This window comes from Mytilus trossulus, chromosome 14 (genome assembly GCF_036588685.1).
Source record: "Mytilus trossulus isolate FHL-02 chromosome 14, PNRI_Mtr1.1.1.hap1, whole genome shotgun sequence".
Classification (NCBI taxonomy): Eukaryota; Metazoa; Mollusca; class Bivalvia; order Mytilida; family Mytilidae; genus Mytilus; species Mytilus trossulus.
The window spans coordinates 16,872,728-16,893,009 of NC_086386.1; the positions used below are offsets into that span (position 1 = coordinate 16,872,728).

Below are 20,282 nucleotides of genomic sequence, written 5' to 3' on the forward strand. Positions count from 1 at the left end.
AATAAGCTTTTCCCAGTTTTTCGCTATTTTTGTCAAATTTTGCTATTTTCACCAAAAAAAATACATTTTCCCACTCAGATATTTTGGTAGACTTTTTGTATTTTACAGAGGAAGCCTTTTAGAATTGAAAAATACCAAAAATAATTCTGTTGCAATTTTTTTGAGGTTGGCCACATTTTTCATCTATTTTGACTAGACTATAAGCATTGGTTTAGAGTAAACCATTATAGATCAAAGTAGGTCCTTTAACACGGAGACTTGGTCCACAGCAAACACAACGCTATATAGGAACAAAACATTACTAGTGTTATACCAATCAAACAGGAAAACCAACGGTCTAATTTAAAAAAAAAAAGGAGATTCAAAAGTACAGGTCAGATTTTGTCGAATCCATCTGAACGAGGACAGTATGATTCATCTTTGTCACACGTTAGTTTCATTGTCATCCAATGAAAGACTTCCATACGTGCGTTGCGAGCATATCGGATATATATTATTTCTGTGCGTTCATTATGAAATTTGCTAAATGATATATATGTGAACAATCATTTTGATACTTAGCTATTTGATTACGGCATTGTTTATTAAGCCCTAATTTGATTAGTTTGTTTCCAAAAACTTATTGAGAAATTTGTAAGACGTTACCAAAAACAATTTGAATTTAAGCAATGCTCCTAAAACTGCTAATTTACATACAATACTACTAAGAAGTAAAATCACAAAAATACTGAACACCAATCCGAGGAAAATTCTAAACAGAAAGTCCCTTATTAAATGGTAAAATCAAATGATAAAACACACCAAACGAATAGATAACAACTGTCATATTTCTGACTCAGTACTGGCATTTTTAAGTTTTGAAAATGGTGGATTGAACCTATTTTATAGCGCTTAACCTCTCATGTGTATTACAGTTCCATCAAATTCTGTCATATTTACAACTATGCGTCAACAAAACAGGCATAATAGGTAAAATTGTCAAAATATGGGTACAACAGGTCCGAGAACACAATTAATTCGTAGTGCATTTCTTTTAGAACATAAATGAAAATTAAAAAAATCCCACCTGCGCTTTCTCAATGAAATTTTTACAGTGTGTTGTACTACTTTTGGGACAAATTATATCAAAAATATAGAAAACTTCATCGCCTCTAACTCAAAATATGGACAATTTTGTGTTTAGAGTGTCTTGAAATCTTTTGACAGCTTCCGAAGTGCTAATTTTTAACCTTTTTCAGCTGGACCAAATCACTACTTTCCTGTAAAATTCTGGACCCAAATTTTTTTGCAGTGTAGTTTTAACCCCCTACTTACAATTTGAGGCATTAAACATGGAGAAATAAATTTGGAAGGGGTATAAAAATTATTGGCAAGTAACCCACTGTTAACACTAGGGACTATATTCTAATATTTATACTAATCGGTACTAATATTGATATAACAAAAACACCGCTATGATATTTTAAAAGTATCGCATTGATATTTTAAAAGCATCGCATTGTTTATTTATGTATATAAGAAAAACACAGCACTTCAAATTTTACACGGACATAAACTTAAGCTTCTAACTAACTTCTGAATGTATATTTAGACTCAATTGTTGTTTATATTTGAACAATAAGTTATAAAGTTAGTATTTTCTTAATTTTTCGTTGCCGAAAACAACATTTTCCGCATGGAATGTCTGCATATTTACAATTGATATTAGACAATATCACTCATTGATATAAGAAAAGTTTTTATCGATACGCTTCTTCCATAGACTGATCATAATCTAAAGATTTGTCACGAAAAATAATGAAAAAACAGTTGAGTATATGGCCAACGGGAGGACGGAGTGTGATTGACCTCGAAATTATCTGGTACCCAGTGCACAGTATTGGAGTATTACACAAAATCTTGTCTTTCATTGCTACTTGTTGGTTTGAAAAATAAAGCTATATATCAGTAATTGTTTCGAAAGCGACAACCCCGTCAAAACGGTACATATGGTTTAAATCAAATGGATTCTTCACTTGTTGAATATTTTTTTTCTTTTCTTTCCGCTTCGTTGGTCGGTGGGGATGATACACGGTGTATGTTATGTAAAAAAAGAACAAAATGTAAATACTATAAAGATCTGTAAACGCTGAAAAGATCTCTGCTATTTCCTTATTAAAATGATTTTTTTGGCTTGCACTTCCGCATATTTATTTCCATTAGTAGTGGACGTGTCGAATTTTTGTAACCTAAAATTTATAAAAAAAATCACAATTAATTGCTTGAAAGTATTTTCCTATACTAATGAATTATTGCGTTGTTGAATTATTACTTTTGTATATTTTCTAAATGATACAGTATGGATTTATAACCTTTTCTTTTTTAAAACTACGTAGTGGTAAAAAAAAAAATTGTATATGTTCAATTCTTTATTTACGTTAGTTTATATGTTAACCAAGAGACTGTGAGAAAATTGATAAGACATACTGTATAAAGCAACCAATGAGAAAAATCTAGTTGACTGTAAATTGATTAACATCAAATTTGATGCGGTATTTATTTTTTTGTAAACTGAAAATTCAAACAAACTGTGATGCATTGTAAGATTGTATTGAAACCATACTTTGTTAACAGTAGCATGTTGAAGAAGACAACACCAGGATGTACGCAGGATTATCTTATGTTAATTTTATCGTAAATGTGTCAGGTGTAATTTCTTGACGTTTTTATAATGTTCAGATATTTTTCACCTTTATGAAATATGCAAATTAAAATAATTAATTATTTAATACATACCTGTGACAAAGATGACAAGCTTTCAAAATCTTGTTAACTGGTCAATGCTGCCTTACCTTCAAATTGCCTGACAATACACAGGTATCTGTTATCCGGGTTTTTTTTTCTTTACAAATATTAAATTATAATTTACATGCGAAATATTGAAATTACTTCAGCATTTTGTTTGCCAAAAAAATATAACAATTGTTTTTTTGTTATTTTTTTTTTAAAACAAAACCCAAAATCCACAACAGCTTCAAAAAAACCACGATAACATTATTCATTGATTATCAAATATATTTGTTTCGATAGAAAAGATTTTTCCTTTACTTGACTTTATCTTGTCGCCAGTTATATACAGTCCGCCAAAAGTTAAGCACCACCCTTTTTTTTTATTGCATATATTTTTTTTTAATTTAAAAAATCAATTATTCCACGAAAAAAAGAAAACAATCATATAGCAATTTTGCTAATGTATACCATAAACAAACCAGAAATGTAATTTTAGCCACTTATGAAGATTCCATGCATGTAGGTTTTCTGTTCATAGAAATAGTGTAAATTACACAATTCAGAAACAGAATTTAAGTTTCACTGTGATTTTTTTTTTTACAACAATTGATCACCCAATATTATTAAAATTTTCTACACATAAACTTTGGTATATTCGGCAAATTTAATGTCAATATTTGAGTCAATAGCATGTGTAACAACCTCACTGCCGGTACAGTCTCATAACATGACATATCATTCTCGGTGAAAGCCTTCAAGCTTTAGTTTAGGAAAATCTGTTGCATTAAACAACAAATACCACTTTTAAATCGACAAAATATTGTGAAGGTGGATCTCTGTGATTGATATTTCCGCCAATGGCATCTCAGACATGTTTGATAGGGTTTATTAATGGGGACATGAAAGGCTAAAAAATAGTGTAAATGGCTTGTTGCTCTTTGGACTCGGTTAAAATCCTTGCCCTATGTGTTTTAGCGTTGTCGTCCATGTACAAGGGTCTTGGCAATGTAGACGCAAGTGGGGGATTATTAAAATGAGGGACTACAATGTTTTTAGGCACCAAATCTCTGTATGTCTGTCCGTTTATGTTACCCTTCAGAATATGCGTACCCAGCTTATAAGGGTATAAGAAGCAACCCCGTACTGGAACATCAACAGCACTGAATGCAATCCTTGTGCAAACATTGTTTTTGGTCATAGGCCGTTTTGTTTCCCCGCGAAATTCGTATTATGGCGTCTATACTGGCAGTAAAAGAAACTGAGTACCATCTGAACAATGAGTGTTTTCTAAGCTTCTTATGTTCAAGCATAGATAGTCATTATCCAATTAAAACCTGGCGGTAGAGTGACTACCTGTAAGTTCAGGTCTCTATATACCAAGACTTGCTCTTGTGTTGCCTCTGAGAAGTCGACTGACCAATGTACGAACACTAACACGACCACCTGGAGAAACAGTGTATTTGTAAACGCGCAGATGACCTTTGATAAGAGGTTGCTTGCTGCTTTATCGGAGTTCAATCTTTTTGGTCGTAATGGATTTTCTGAGGGTATGTTGAAGGTAATTCATAACACAAAACATTAATAATTTTTCGCAATAGTTGTAAAAATATTGCCTGTTATATTTCGGTGGTGCTTAATTTTTGGCGGACTGTAAATATAGATCTGCTGTTGTTTTTTTCTATGGTCGGGTTGTTGTCACTTTAACACATTCCCCATTTCCATTTCCATTCTCAATTTTAATTTTACTTTATAGACTTGAGCTGAAGCGCTGGATAACTGTTTGGCTTTGTTGAGTGACTTATAGAATAACCCGAACGGCGATTTGCGATCCGATGTCCCTTGTTTCTGATGGACGAATAGTCCACGAGAGTATTATCAGCTCCTTAGTCACAAGGATTTATAACCAACATTATACACGTCCATGGTAATAACATGATTTATAACATACCTTTTATTAAATCTTCGTTGATAAGAAACTAAGTTTCCGACGCTCTCGAGTTAACCTTGGACGGATTTGGGTATATTTTTTTAGCTCTCTAATAGGTTTACGCGTTATGACGGCTACCGAGAAAAGCGCTAAATGGACGCATGCAAACTTATTAAGCGTTACAATATCTGTAAATCAAATAATATATGCAATAACATATAGAGGGATTTATTTATGTGACACCATGCAATGTGACTATTACCCTTATCGAGTAATTAAATCCTCTTTTTCAAGATGCCAAGCCACTCATCCCTACAAACCCAATTTTCTTACCCTTTCTGGTCTTGAAAGTATAAAAAATTGGAAAATTTGGTTTGATCCCATTGAGATAAGTAGAGACTAAATGATATAGAACTATAACACAACGCACGGCCTGTAACAACGAACAAAATCATAGCCCTTATAAAGCGCGGTATGAAATGCTCCAAAATGACAAGTGTAAAGCAATTCAAAATGGAAAACCAACGGCCTGATTTATGTAAACAATGAATGAAAAACAAATGCGATACACAGCAACAATCGACAACCACTAAGTTACAGCTTCTATAACTTGGAGCAGGCACATATTTAGAATGTGACGGGGTTAAATTAATTTAAAAACCATCCCCTAACCTGGGACAGTGTTGAAATTTTTTTCCTGTGACTTTTTTTCCTAGGGATATTGTGACTTTTTATCCTGTGACTTTTTTTCCTGTGATTTTTTTTTCCGTTTACCGAAATGATACCCGGATAACATAATAATTTCCTAGCTCGACAAACAGCATCTCCGGTCAAACTTGAATGTGCCATCATGTTTGAAATTCACTTTCTTCAGACACCTTAACTTCAAAACGACATCTTTGAGAATCTATGGAAGGATTAAGTTAGGGTTTCGATTAATTTGGGGTAACAACAAACAACATCCTTGTTTTACCGAAACCAATTTTAACAATTTACCAGTAATTAGATATAAGAATATTTTGTAAAGGAGTAGGTCCGTTAAGGACCGATTTTTCCCTCAAATTTCAAGTTATCTGACAAAAGATTTTGACCACTTTTTAAACACTTAAATGTCTATTTCATTTGAATCAATTAGTTTATGTGAAAGATTTGAACTGATTTCGTCATTAAAAACGATCCGATTCAAGCTTAAATATTAAAAATCAACCAAATATGCCGAAAAATGTCACTTATCGGATGGTTTTTGTCAAAAATGAAAGTGGCCGCATCCGTGTTCATCCTCAACCTTTATATATGTTATGTATTATCATAAAATACAACTTCCATTTCAATATTAAGGGTGGACACGTATGCGGCCACTTTCATTTTACACGTAAACCGTTTAAAATTTAACTAAAATGCTTGAATTTTGAAGAATTCAGTAATTTAGCATGACCTTAAGGTGCCAGTACCTTGTATATGTACATTGTATAGTAAAAAATAGGCCATATTTATGTAGCAGAAGCACTCTACTGTTCAATAAATAACTAAAAGTTTACATTTTATCAATTTTGTAAAACTGCTATATTTTGAGGCCAAAAAGGGCTCTTACTGGACCTACTCCTTTATAATAAATAGTTAATTTTTAATTTTAGTAAAACTAAGTCATGTTATTTTACATCATGAAAATAATATTAAAAATAGATAATAATAATTTGAAGATATTTTGATCAGTGGCGGATCCAGAAATTTTCATAAGTGGTCAACCACTGACTGAGCTAAGAGGGGGCCCGCTCACGTCCCGCTTCAGTGATTCCCTTTATATTCCCTAAATCCGCCTCTGTTAATATGAAAATAGGTTAAGTAATGACTAGTAGTTCTTATGCTTAGTAATTCCGATCACATTTTTTAAGCATTTCAAAGTATTAACTAAAAACAGGCTATTTTTTCAATTTGGAATTATTTTTAATAGACAAGAAATAAATTTAGGTGTAAGAACGTTAAAAGGCTTCTAAATGCTAAATGGAAAGTAACCAGTAATTGTTTTAATCATACTTATTAAACTTTTTGTACAAAATCCAACATATAGATAAAAAATATAATTTTAATGAAAATCGTAGCTACTATCCGTTTAATGAAGCTCTGTGTGAGATATAGGATGAGTTACTTAAAGGAGAAGTTAATGACCTTGAAAATGACCACCGTAAAATCATGATCCGATTCTGAGGAAGTAGCGTATTTTCTTCGATATTAAATGACCCTCAACTTGACAAACAGGAGTTCCACTTCATAAGATGTATTTATCATGACACCATGCCTGTTTGAAATACGATGATATAGAGGTTGTTAATTGAATATTAAGTTATGATTAATTTGACGAGGTTTTTTTTATAAGACAGACCACATCTTAAATATATAAACGAAAATGTGTGAATCCAACATTGATATGACAATTTTTTTTAGATAATTTAATAAATTAATGAAAATTTATACTACTGTTATAGACAAAAAGTACTTTGGGTCCTACAGTAAAAGATGTCGGCCAATGTCTTATTCTTTCCAGTGGAAGATCCCAAAATTCAAATAAGTGGGGTCCCAATGACAGCCTAAGAGGGCACCAGTTCGAGTCATGCTTCGGTGATATCATAAGCTATGGTAGTCAAGGTTGTAAAAAACCACCCTCACCATTAATAAACTGGAAAGTCGTCTGATAAAAAAATATCACAAAGGGTAAATAGTCATAGCGGTATTAGGGGTGGGCTCCAATATAAAGATACAAAATTGTATGGTTATCGTATAGACTTTTTACTAACTATACTATGCCGGGTGTCCGCCCTTCAACGGCATCCATTTCAAAATCATTGATTTTGACAACTAAACTTGACTGATAAAACTGGTGCTTAACGTAAATAGATTTCTGTCATGCGAACAGAGATGTATTGACAATAGTGAGACATCTACCCTAGAAATCAAGTCCGGCAAAATAAACAAAGTGAAGAATACCAACTTATCTTCTTCGATATACAAGAGCAAGCTGAAAGTTCAATTAGGTCCATTTTAATAGCTGGAAATAGTGTTAGGTAATATGGGTACGTCTAAACATTGACATAAAAAGTGCACCTGTAAGCACTGGATTTTACATCTACAGCACTTGATTTAGGTATACAGCATTGGATTTTAAATTCTAAAGTGCTTGACTAATGTAAACATCACTGGACATCTACAGCGCTTGACTTAGATATACAGCACTGGACTTCATCTACAGCGCTTGACTTAGGTATACATCGCTTGACTTAGGTTTACAGCACTGGACTTTACATCTTCAGCGTTTGACTTAGGTATACAGCGCTGGAATACATCAACAGCGCTTGACTTGGGTAAATAGCACTGGACTCTACATCTTCAGCGCTTGACTTTACAACTACAGCGCTTGACTAAAGTATAAAGCACAGGGCTTTTCATCTAGCGCTCGACTTAGGGCAACAGCACTGAACTTTTACATCTACAGCGCTCCACTTAGGTATACATCACTGGACTTCTACATATACAGCGTTTGGCATAGGTGTACAGCACTGGACTGTACATCTACAGCGCCGGACTTAGGTATACAGCACTGGACTTTACATCTACAGCGTTTGATTTAGGTATACAGCACTGGACTTTACATCTTCAGCGCTTGACTTAGGTATACAGCGCTGGAATACATCAACAGCGATTGACTTGGGTAAATAGCACTGGACTCTACATCTTCAGCGCTTGACTTTACAACTACAGCGCTTGACTAGTATAAAGCACAGGGCTTTTCATCTAGCGCTCGACTTAGGGCAACAGCACTGGACTTTTACATCTACAGCGCTCCACTTAGGTATACATCACTGGACTTCTACATATACAGCGTTTGGCATAGGTGTACAGCACTGGACTGTACATCTACAGCGCCGGACTTAGGTATACAGCACTGGACTTTACAATTACAGCGTTTGATTTAGGTATACAGCACTGGATTTTACATCTTCAGCGCTTGATTTAGGAATACAGCACAGGACTTTACATCTACATCGCTTGGCTTCGGTGAACAGCACTGGACTTAACATTTACAGCGCTTGACTTTGTTTCTCCAGCAGGTATCCTATATCTTTGCGGATCCCTAAACTTATATAGCACTTAACTTAACATCTACAGAGCTCGACTTCACTGGCATTTGCAGCGCTAGACTTATCATCTTCAGCGCAGTGACATTTATTTTTAGATTTTTAACTTTCACAACCCGGCACAAGTTTTATACATTTTTAACTTCCCGAAATGCAATCAATAAAAAAAAAAAAAATATCTGTTAGAGCACTCAAAAAATTCATTAGTTCAATCTGAATTAAAATTTTATAAACAAAAGAGAACTGAAAGAAAAAGAGTTTATTATCAGAGTTTATGTGTTGTCAACGTATTCTATGCTCAACCAGATGAAGAAACTATCATCACTATATATTTTTCTTTTTTGACCCGGGCAAAATAAAACAAGTTCAAAGTGCATTTTAATCATGATGAACATGATTATGATGTACTGATATCATGATTGAGATGTATGATTAACAGATAAAACATATGATCAGTGTTGTTTAACAAATATCCAGACAGTTAATTGAATGGCCTTAAACCTGTCTGTAACATGATGAACGATTCATGGAATAGCTATTGTTGATATTTAATATTTATTTTAACGCTGCTTTAATAATCTTTTTACAAATATAACCAACATACTTTTTCTTGAGAAAAATCATAAAAGAAAAAAAAGAATAAGCAAAGCATACCTTCTTCTTTCTTTTTTGCACAAATAAACCAACAGAACCGACTACATATTCTCTCTCTCTTACTCTATTTAAAGTTTAGTAGTTGAGTAACTGTCGCGGACGAAAACAATTTTAGTGTTATACTTCTTAAATTTTTGCCAAAAATTAAAGATGAAAATGAAACTTTTAATTTGAGGGAAAACTTGCATATTTGCAGATAAGAAACCAAAAACGAGTTGTGTTTTTGATTATAGTATTCTCGCTTCCATTGACGAATCTATTATCTCTGAAATAAATAAGTTATCTACGATGATGTATAACCTTTAACTGGTTAATGGGGTTACTGTATTGCTCTCTTGATTGAATACACAAAAATTATTCATTAGCAAACTTTCGGACAAAAATTTTGTACGTCATGTGACGTAACGAACTACGAAGTTCTGTAAAACTTGTACCATTACTCAAAGTTATTTATAGTTAGATACAATTTGTATATGTTGCAATATTAATGTTTAAGAGGACGAATATCATTTTGTTTTATCATGTCCAGCGTATAGAAGTTTGTGCGTATAGAATTTTATTCTTTCTTTTATTGTTCTTGGCAAAATCGTCACAAGTAAGCTAATTTATCACATGCTCATTCTAAATCTCTGACAATAAACTATGTAATTATTTAAATGCAGCTTGGAAAAGTATATCACATATATTGTCATAATATTATTGTATACTCTGTAAGTGAGACTACTATCATGTGTTGTAGTAGTCTCAGTCTGTAACTACAGTTATCTGTTGTCTTTTGTTTGTCATATATTGTGTATATTTTGGTTTGCCATAGCATGTATATGCTTCTTGCAAATAAAGTATTCCTTCATTCATAGTTATTAGCTTCGAAAGTTTCAAGCTGAATTAAATAAATAAAATCATTTAGAAAAACATTTTTTTTTGTAACAAATTGATTCCATACAATTGTCAGATTCGATTGAATTTATTTTGAACAAGTCGGTATTTTCAAAGACAATATTCACTAATCAAAAATTTGATAACATGATAGATAGGGAGATTAACATATGATGTACTGATTAAAACATAGGTTTTTATTTACTTTCCTTGTAGTAAAACAATGTCTGAGACACATAATAACCTTGCCTAACTCCCGTCTACCTAAACAATATCGTAACATAGAAATGTTTAGTCCTAACCGTATGTACATGTATAATGAATATAATAATGTATCTTAATCCCGATAATCCATGTGTGAACATCAAAGAGGTTACTATTATTGATGCTTTCTGTTAAATAATTTGTGTATTTGAATACTACTTTAATAAATAAAAGAAAGGAAGAAAAGAAAAAAGAAATTATTTTTATAAGAATTAAAATTAAATATGAAATAAGATAAAAACAAATGTGTTTATTAGAATACTAATTTTGTTTATTCGGATTCAGATTCAATATTCGTGTATTTGAATACTACATAAAGGAATTCTTTAAAAACTACCAAAATAATAAACAAAATAAAAAAAAGTAATTACATACAAATATAAAAATTAAATAAAAAATAGATAACATAAAAAATTCATAAGGATTAAAATTAAATATAATGTAATATAAAAACAAATGTGTTAATCAAAATAATATATTGGCAACAGTGAATAGACTTTAATAATGCAGATTCAGATTTAGATTCTATAATGTATATTCAAATGATTAAGGAAAACAAATCAATCATAATTTTGATTTTTTCTCACGCTTTCACTAAATTTATGGCTTTACGTCAAATTTGCAAATCCGTTCGCTTCCTGAAATGAAGGTTACCTGGTGCCATTAATTTTGTGTATCCCAATTTCCTTGTGTCAAGGAGGTGTTGATGCGGAGGTATGGCTTCAATAAAAACATCTACCTTAGAATACCCCACTGTCAACGAAAAGATAACTAATTAGCAGGTAAATGAATACCTGTGTCATCTTAAGGATGTGAAGTAGGCGCCCTACTGATTTCTAATTATGCAATAAGTGTTAAGTTTCCACCGTAAAAATGTCTTCTTATTATTATCTTGACACGAAAGAAAAATTCATAACAATATACACTACGTCCAAGAAATAGAAAAATAAATAGTAAAAATACATATATTTTTTATAATGAACTTTTATATATGATAATAACGCTTGAACGTATTGAAATAAAAATTCAAATAGTGCTGAAATAAAACTAAATTGTAAAGTACAAATTGTTTCTGTAGGAAAAACAATAAACCTGCACTATATATATCAGAACAAAATAAATAATCGTACAGAAATCAAGCAGTGGCAGACCAAAAATGGCTTAACGTACGGTGACCTTTAGTTGTTAGTGTTTGTATCATTTTGGTCTTTTGTGGATAGAAGTCTCATTGGCAATTATACCTCATCTTTTTTATTAAATATTAAGTTTTATTTATAATAGAATAGAAATGCAAAGGAAATAGGATAGTCATCAATGACGCAAAATCAGTACATACACATCAGGAAAAAAGCAAAGGCACAGCGCTTTTATATCTGTTCTACATCTCTAAGTCATAGTTGGGTCTTCAACATCGCGCACAACAAAATTATCATCTCACTGCAAGTTTATGGCGACCCTAGCACCGGATTCAGAAGAATTCATTGTTAAAGGTATTTTAATAAACTATATGCATTTGTCATACATAAGAATAAACTATCATAAAAAGAGGTTGGTCATAAAATATCTCTTATACGGTTATCCTTAGGTTTAAGTATAATATGTATATTTGCACATATAAGACGTGTGTAAAGCCTGGGAAAAAATACCAATAGATACAATAGAGCATATGATTTCTTTACATCACTTTATATATATAAAGAATAAGGTATATGCATATATAGATATACAAGACACATTTACGTTAGCAAGCGAAAATATATCGTAGCTGCTGTAAATTTTAATCTCTCGTTATGAACATATTTTAACTATTTGCCACTGGACAATAAGCAACCTTCAACCTTTCATATCATTTTATCATTCAATATTGATTCCACATAAATCTCGTATTTCAAATAAAGTGCACATCAATCGATTCTACGAATCCCGCTTGAATTAATAATAATCGCAAAAAAAAACCAATAAATGAAATATATATATAATAAACAATTATTATTATTTTTTATAATAAGTCATAACAGGTAAATGGACTGGAGAAAAAAGTTGAAAATCAAAGAACAATCATAAAATACACAAATTGAATGAATTGATTGATGCTTAACGTTCAGTGGCAAATATTTCATGTACATTCAGGACTAGAACAAATCAACAACAGCATGACTTGACAAATATTTCATATTTTTTATGTCATTATATGACAAAGAACCAAAGTTGCAGTTGGTATTAAATATTTTTTTATGTCATTCTATGATAAAGAACCAAAATGTAGTTGGTATTCCATGATGGACAAGCAACATAATTATATCGCTGAGCAATTGGAAAAAGAGCCAAAAAGATCATCTTCTGTTAAATAAGAATATAAATGAATCATATAAAATTTAAAAGAAAAGATAATCATAAACAAATAAAAAATGAAATGAATGATTTTGTCATGAATATTTATTTCTCACTATCTATGAATAAAATATATATTTAATATGTCACCTTTTTTAAGGAAGTTTGATTATTACATAACATTATACAGTTAAAATATGGAATTTAAATACATCATAAACTATAAAGAATGAAATTTTTTTAAACATAGAGTCTTCAGGAATATATAAAATGAACAATTCATTAAATTAAATATTTATCCCCAAACATTTTTTTTTCTTTGAACTAAAACTTACTAAGCATCACATTGTTTTCTAAAGCCAATAATTAATTTACAAAATGGAAAGAACATTGAAAATATCATTTTCAATTATTATCTTATTTTATTTTTAATCCATAAAATCCTTTAATTATCATTAATATTGTACAATACCCTTTAGGTAATTCAGGTAAACATAACGGTAGTTTATCAAAGAATGCAATCAACCGTGAAATTTTAAAATTGATCATTAACCAATCAAAAGCCAGTATTTTATGATGTCCAATCAATCGTAGGTCAATTAGAACTGCACAGGTCGTAAAGTATAAATTCTGGCAGTGTTACATCTGCAACATCAAACTGATTTTGAATTGTCAAACAATAACTTGTCACTGAATTTGGATTTTATACAACAATTTTATTACTACTGCAATCATGGTGCTTAACCAAGAATCCACACCTACCAGCCAGTTCCAGGAGACCCAGTCAACATCTAGCTGTAGATTCAACAATCCGTTCCAGGGATATTCATCATTTCCAACACCATACATGCCTCAGCTAACAGATTTAAGCCAACCTATTGACTTCTCTCAGTCCAGTCATGACAGATATCAGCCAAGGCCTGTTGAAGACTGGCTTAGTAGCGTATACTACCAGAATACAACAGCTACCTTACCTCACAGTATGTACCACTACCGCTACAACCCATACCAGATGTATGACTACAGCAGCTACGCACAGAACTTCCATCATCAGTATACCACACCTCATCAACCTCAGCCACTGACTCATACCTCACCTGCAGCCTCCATCAGTCCTATCAGCTCTGCTGGAAGTTCCTCACCACAAGATCAGCATCATCCCACTGTAAACTTTGAATGGATGAAACCAACCAGCAGCTTTGGTTCAAGAGGTAAATAATACATTACTATTAATTATTTTTTTTGATAAAAATTAATTATCTTTTTATTAAATATTAAAAAAAATATATATTAAAAAATAATAATTATCATCAGTAAAAAACACAGAAAAAAAATGAACAGAAAAAATATCTTGTGACCTTTTCCGTATCAAAGATCCAAGAAGAAAGCATTATAGACAGAAATATGTACATAAATACTAGTACTGCTAGTTATGTACTTATATTCCTATCAAAAAAGAAAATGATAGGCAAACTGAAATTTTCAATTCATTGTTAAAAACTAATCTATTGCAGGAGTCTTAGAGGTGAAAATTAAACAAATTCAGAAATTAGTACTGTAGTACATATATCCTTACGATTTTGAAATATGAGGCTTTAAGAAGTTAGGGAAGATAACTCAAACTAATTTTCTATATGACAAAATATGACCATACTGTAAATGTAATATTTTCACATTGTATCTTATGATTTTTTTTCTCTTATAGCACCTGGTAAGACACGTACCAAGGACAAGTACCGTGTTGTGTATACTGACTTCCAACGGTTAGAGCTGGAAAAAGAGTTCTGCTACAACAAGTTCATCTCTATCCGCCGTAAATCCGAAATCGCTACCATGCTTAACCTATCAGACCGTCAAGTCAAGATTTGGTTCCAGAACCGCCGTGCCAAAGAACGCCGACAGAAAAAAGAGTTCGACACTATCACAACTACACCACTTGTTACCGATACAACAGAAGATTGTCAGAACACTTTTCTTGAGCAGTCATCGATACCTTCTTCCTCGCCAGTAGAGAAGTTCAGTCAAAGTGCCGCCACAGCTTCCGATTCTAGCTTTCTTCTGACGTCATCATTTCCGTGGAAAGACACCAACAGTAGTGACAGTGACAGTTCTCCATCTTTTATTTTGTAATTTTGTTGACAATTGTAAAACACATCTTAAGTGCTGAAGCAGGACTTGGTCCTAATTATTTTGTTAGTATTAATTGATATTATTGACATTGATATTTGCATAAAGTATATTTTTGATATGAAACATTTAAATATTTATTTTACAGGGTATGTAAAAATGTACAGAATATATTAAGACATTATGATGATGTAGATTTTGTAAATCATTAATTGATAAATTAAGCATAATAAATCATCTGTACTGTCTGTTTGTCAACTTGTGTGTTTTAATACTGATGCGAAATTTCATGCTTTTATTTGAAATGTCCTCTTTTATAACAATGCTGTAGGGTATTCGTCAATGAGACAGCAATCAAACGATACCAATGGTAGTCTGTGTTCTTCATATTGTTCCTTTGTCAGTCTGTTTGAATTTCGATATTACAAATTACAATGACGAAAAGTATATGTGCAGTATGCGCCAATGAGACAAATGGTCGGTTTTTGTTTTTATTTTTCTGTTTAGTGAAAGTCAGCTTTTAGATTTAGTTATCCAAGTATATATCTTTATTTACCAAAGTCATAACAACTATAGGCATACAACATATAAACTACACAAAAATACATAGATAGCAGAAGGTAATGTGTTAAACATATTACATCATGTTAGATCTTAATTTTTGTGCACGAAATATAAATTTACCCAAATTACATAATTCTTTAAGATTATTAGAACTCATTAATTGTATATATTTATACATAGAAGGTTTTCTCCAATAATATGGTTTTATAAAATAAGACCTAAGACCTTGATAAGTAGGACATTTTAAAATAAAATGCATCTCGTCTTCAATGTCGTTTTTACAAAAACTACATATTCTATTACCTCTTGGAATTGCAGAATAGCGACCACATTCTATAGCTAAATCATGACTACTAAGTCTTATTTTGGTAATACATGTCTTATAAATAACTGGTATTGGTTTACATAAATAATTTTGTAAACAAATTTTGAACCATATATCTATAACTTGTACATTTAACTAAATTATTCATTTGGCTGTCAAAATCTTGCTTCAGACAATCAAACAGGCGTTGTTTAATTATCAAGTAAAAACTACTGGAGAGCTTACTATCTAAAAATAAACCTTGATTATACCAAATATCACCTAAACCTATGCTGAGCAACTCATTTTTAATAAAATACAACCAATTTGTCTTATTATTTGGACATTTTTGTAAATCGTCATATAAAAAAAGTAACAGTTTTTCAAAATACAGTTTGTAGTACATAACAGCTTAAACCAGTATTTAAACATTCGACAAGTAAGAAGCTTAGCTAGCTAATAAATCAGGTTCAATTCATCGTTTTCTATATACATAAGGAAATGCCTGTACCAAGTCACGAACCTGGCAGTTGTTATCAATTAGTTTGATGTGTTTCAGATTTCGAATTTGTTTGTTGATTAAGAACTTTCCGTTTTAAATTTCCCTCGGAGTTTAATATTTTTGTTATTTTTCGATGTAGAAAAGTCACACAATTCACACAAAGCAAATACGGGGAACATGTGAATGATAAAACAATCCATCACACACATAGACATATTTCCTTCGTTCTTATTTAATTATTGGTTTCTTTCTCAAGTTCGATTTAAAGAGTGATATTTTCTTGCATATGTCGAGAGTACTACTATAAGATTCCATTCCACAGAAACAAATTATAGAAGGTTCTGTTCAAAGAGCACTTGGTCCTTTTTAAATGTATTTGCAAATATAATCTGTGTGCTATACATCAATAAGACAGCAATGCATCAACACACATAATCGTGTGTGATCTCTTGATGTATCACTAGTAAATATAAAACAGAAAATGTGGTATGATTGCCAATGAGAAAACTCTCCACCCGAGACCAAACGAGCCAGATCTTTTTATAATATTTTAGTGTATTGTTCTTTTATAATATTTTAGTAAAAGGTCTTGTTTAATTTCGATATAAAAAGTGAAATTAACCAAACAGAAATGAGCGGTATACACCAGTTAAGACAGCAATCAACCGATACAAATAATCATTATTGTTCTTGTAATAGTTCTATAATGGAGGTTACAATTAACTTCAATATTAAAAGAGGGACGTAATATACCAGAGGGACATTCAAACTCATAAGTAGAAAATAGACTAACAAAGCCATGCTATATAAACAAAAGTAAAACCAAACAGACAAACAAATAACACAAAACACAACATAAAAAACTAAAAACTGAGCTACACGAACCCCACTAAAAAACTAGGGGTCATCTCATGTACTCCGAAAGGGTAAGTTTAATTGGTTTTGTCACACAAAAAGTGCATTTTACACGTAGAACATATGGAGTCTACGCCAACAAGACAACAATTTAATGATATCGTTAATTTTTTACATATAACAAAGAAATTCGATATGATTGCCTATGTCAGAGACGACTCTTCACCAAATGACAAAGAAAATAACAGCAAGCAATATACTTTTGAATACATAAAAAAAAGAAAATAAGAACCATAGACCACCATATGGCTTTCAACAAATGAGCAAAGCCCATACCCAATCATTAGCTATAAAAGGCACTGACAAATGTAGAACACTTCGAACGAGAAAAAATAACGGCATAATTAATGTAAAAAAATGAACGAAAAACAAATATAAACTCAGCAGCAAAACGACAACTGAATAGTCAATCAGTACTAACATAGTTCAGTTGTAAAGGAAAAGTGTAATTGAATATGGAAGATGTGGTGTTTACGCCAATGAGACACCAATATAACAAAACTTATAATTTGGGTTTAATTTACGATTTTCACTAGTAAAAGTCTGTTTTTAAAGTTGGACATGAAAAGTGCCAATTTACAAAATCGAAATGTTGAAAAAACGTCAATGAGATAACAAATTACAAAACCAATAGCATAGAAAAAAATCATTTAATATGTTTTTTTTAATGATGTGAAATCTCGCCTTGCCTACGAATGAGTATATTAATCGGAAACCATCAACACAAACCGACCGTGCAAGGGCTGAATAGCCAGTCAAGGTCGTTAAAAACTTCCATCATCAACAAACACATTAAAATAAAACAACAGATTTTCTAGTAAGGGATAATTTATACATAACAATGCCTTTTTATATCCACCAAAGGACTAACTGTAGGTCCGATTTTAGCTACTAATTTATAATCATTGTTGTTGTCCAATGGTATATAACATGCTCACGAAAGAAAAAAAGCCCAATCAATTCATCAAATCTTCACATTCCATGGATCAACTGAAAGGGCAGATAATTGAAGTTTAAATACTTAACGGAAATGTCCTAGATATAGACTATCCATTTTGCCTATCACCACACTTGTCATCTATGGATCCTATCGAATCATCGTTGACGATTGGTTTTAATATGAACAACTCCATTCCTCCCAACATTTGAATCGGTCTGAATGCCCCTAATGCATTGGATGCAGTTGATGTGAATAAAGAATGATTATGCGATGTTTACTCAGAATTTGGCATAGAACCTGCGACTCCTCTAAGTTTCGTCATTTTTCTGTTGTTGCATTTTGTCCTTTATTGTGATTTAATTTTTGAAGATTTGTCGATGTAATAATCTTATCTTGCGACTATACCCTCCCCCCCCCCCCCCCCCCACCAAAAAAAATAAACCCAACAGGATTACGAAAAAAGAATATTTCTTTCATATTTTGAAATTTTTTGAAGGTTTTTTTGCTTTTCAAGTAACAAAACTATGTCACTTTTTTGCATGCACATTGCAGTTAGTAAATGCATTCAGAACTAAGGTAAAACAATGTGTATGATTCTGCTTATTCCATCTTTTCTGAAAAAAAAGTAACTAACAGACATTATGACAATAGAACACGCCCCCGTTTTTATATTAAGTATGTACTTGGGTGAGGTTAGGTGAAAATTAATAAATTAAGAAGTTTAAATTGATACTATAAGCTGGTAGAGCATCAATTAAGGATACAAATAAGCTAACAATATTGATAGGTCATGGACCTCCTTTTCGAGATATTCGAGAATTAAAATATGGCGGGAAAAGGCTGACTCAGACTTTTACCCTATATTTGCATTGGTATTATTGGTTCTCAATACAAAAGAAAAAAAATTAAGAATCTACTAAAATTTTGGTAAATGACCTTTCATGTGCTATTTAGTCATATATGAAACAAATAAATGGGTGTTATGGGGCAAAATATTTTACATTGTATTGTATGGAAAATCACCAAGGAGTCCGAACATTTGACACAAATTCCAAAACCTCACCTAAGTACATCCTTAAACCAAAAACAGAATCAGTATTATGTTGGCGTTAATTAGGTCTTTCCACTTTTCTATGGAAAGACCTATTGTTTTTTTTTCTTCCGCCTAATTTTGTTCTTGCGATAAATATTTGATTCGCAATATGTCGCTTAGATATTTGGTATATGATATCGACTAGTTAATGGGCTTTTGAAATTTACCCTATATAAACGAATACTTTTCTTTGTAGGAGTTATCTCCCTTGTGTCTACGACAAATTTATGTTATACAATTGTTCATTATATCCTTCAAATGATTTGTCCAATTTTGACTGAAGCAATATGAACGCTCCATATGAGAGTTATTCCCCTAATGCATTTGATATAAGTGATATGCTTTTCTATCTTGTAAACCATTAGTGAAAGAGACCTAGAATCTTTTGATTTGAGGTCTTTGGTAAAAAAAAAAAGAAAATTAGGTCAAGGCCAAAGGTCGAGGTCATATTCTAATTTTAGATTTTGGCTTATTTTCACTTATTTACAAAAACTGTATAAGATATCAAAAAACTGTTTTTTATACAAATGTTTATATAATATACAACAACAAACAACAGTATACTGATAACAAATTTGTAACGGTGAGGTTGAATTCCCTGTGATTTATTCATCATCCACACAGAAACTTGTCTCAGAAAAAAAGAATCTATGTACCTTAACCTAACTTCCAGGTATAGAGATGTCGGATTTTTTCCCGAGACAAGTTGGTGTGAACATTAACCAGAACTTGCGGTCATCCGCTATTCAGTACTTCAGTACTTTGATTACAGTTTGGTCTTCAGTAGTGTTTTTGATACCACTGTGAGAAGTGTTGAGTGATAACAAACCTTACAAGAATTAGCTTTCTAATAAGCTATGGACTGCTTCGCTCTATCCTAATTTAA

At 31.8% G+C, this 20,282-nt stretch overlaps 1 protein-coding gene across 1 annotated transcript; it reads left to right on the forward strand.

Moving 5' to 3' along the window:
* The first annotated feature begins 13,602 nt into the window (after positions 1–13,602).
* LOC134696187 (homeobox protein CDX-1-like) lies at positions 13,603–15,242 on the forward strand. The gene is made up of 2 exons (XM_063557845.1): positions 13,603–14,162; positions 14,657–15,242. Exons 1-2 carry the CDS (start codon positions 13,685–13,687, stop codon positions 15,079–15,081), a joined length of 903 nt encoding a protein of 300 aa, XP_063413915.1. The 5' UTR covers positions 13,603–13,684; the 3' UTR covers positions 15,082–15,242.
* The last annotated feature ends 5,040 nt before the right edge of the window (positions 15,243–20,282 follow it).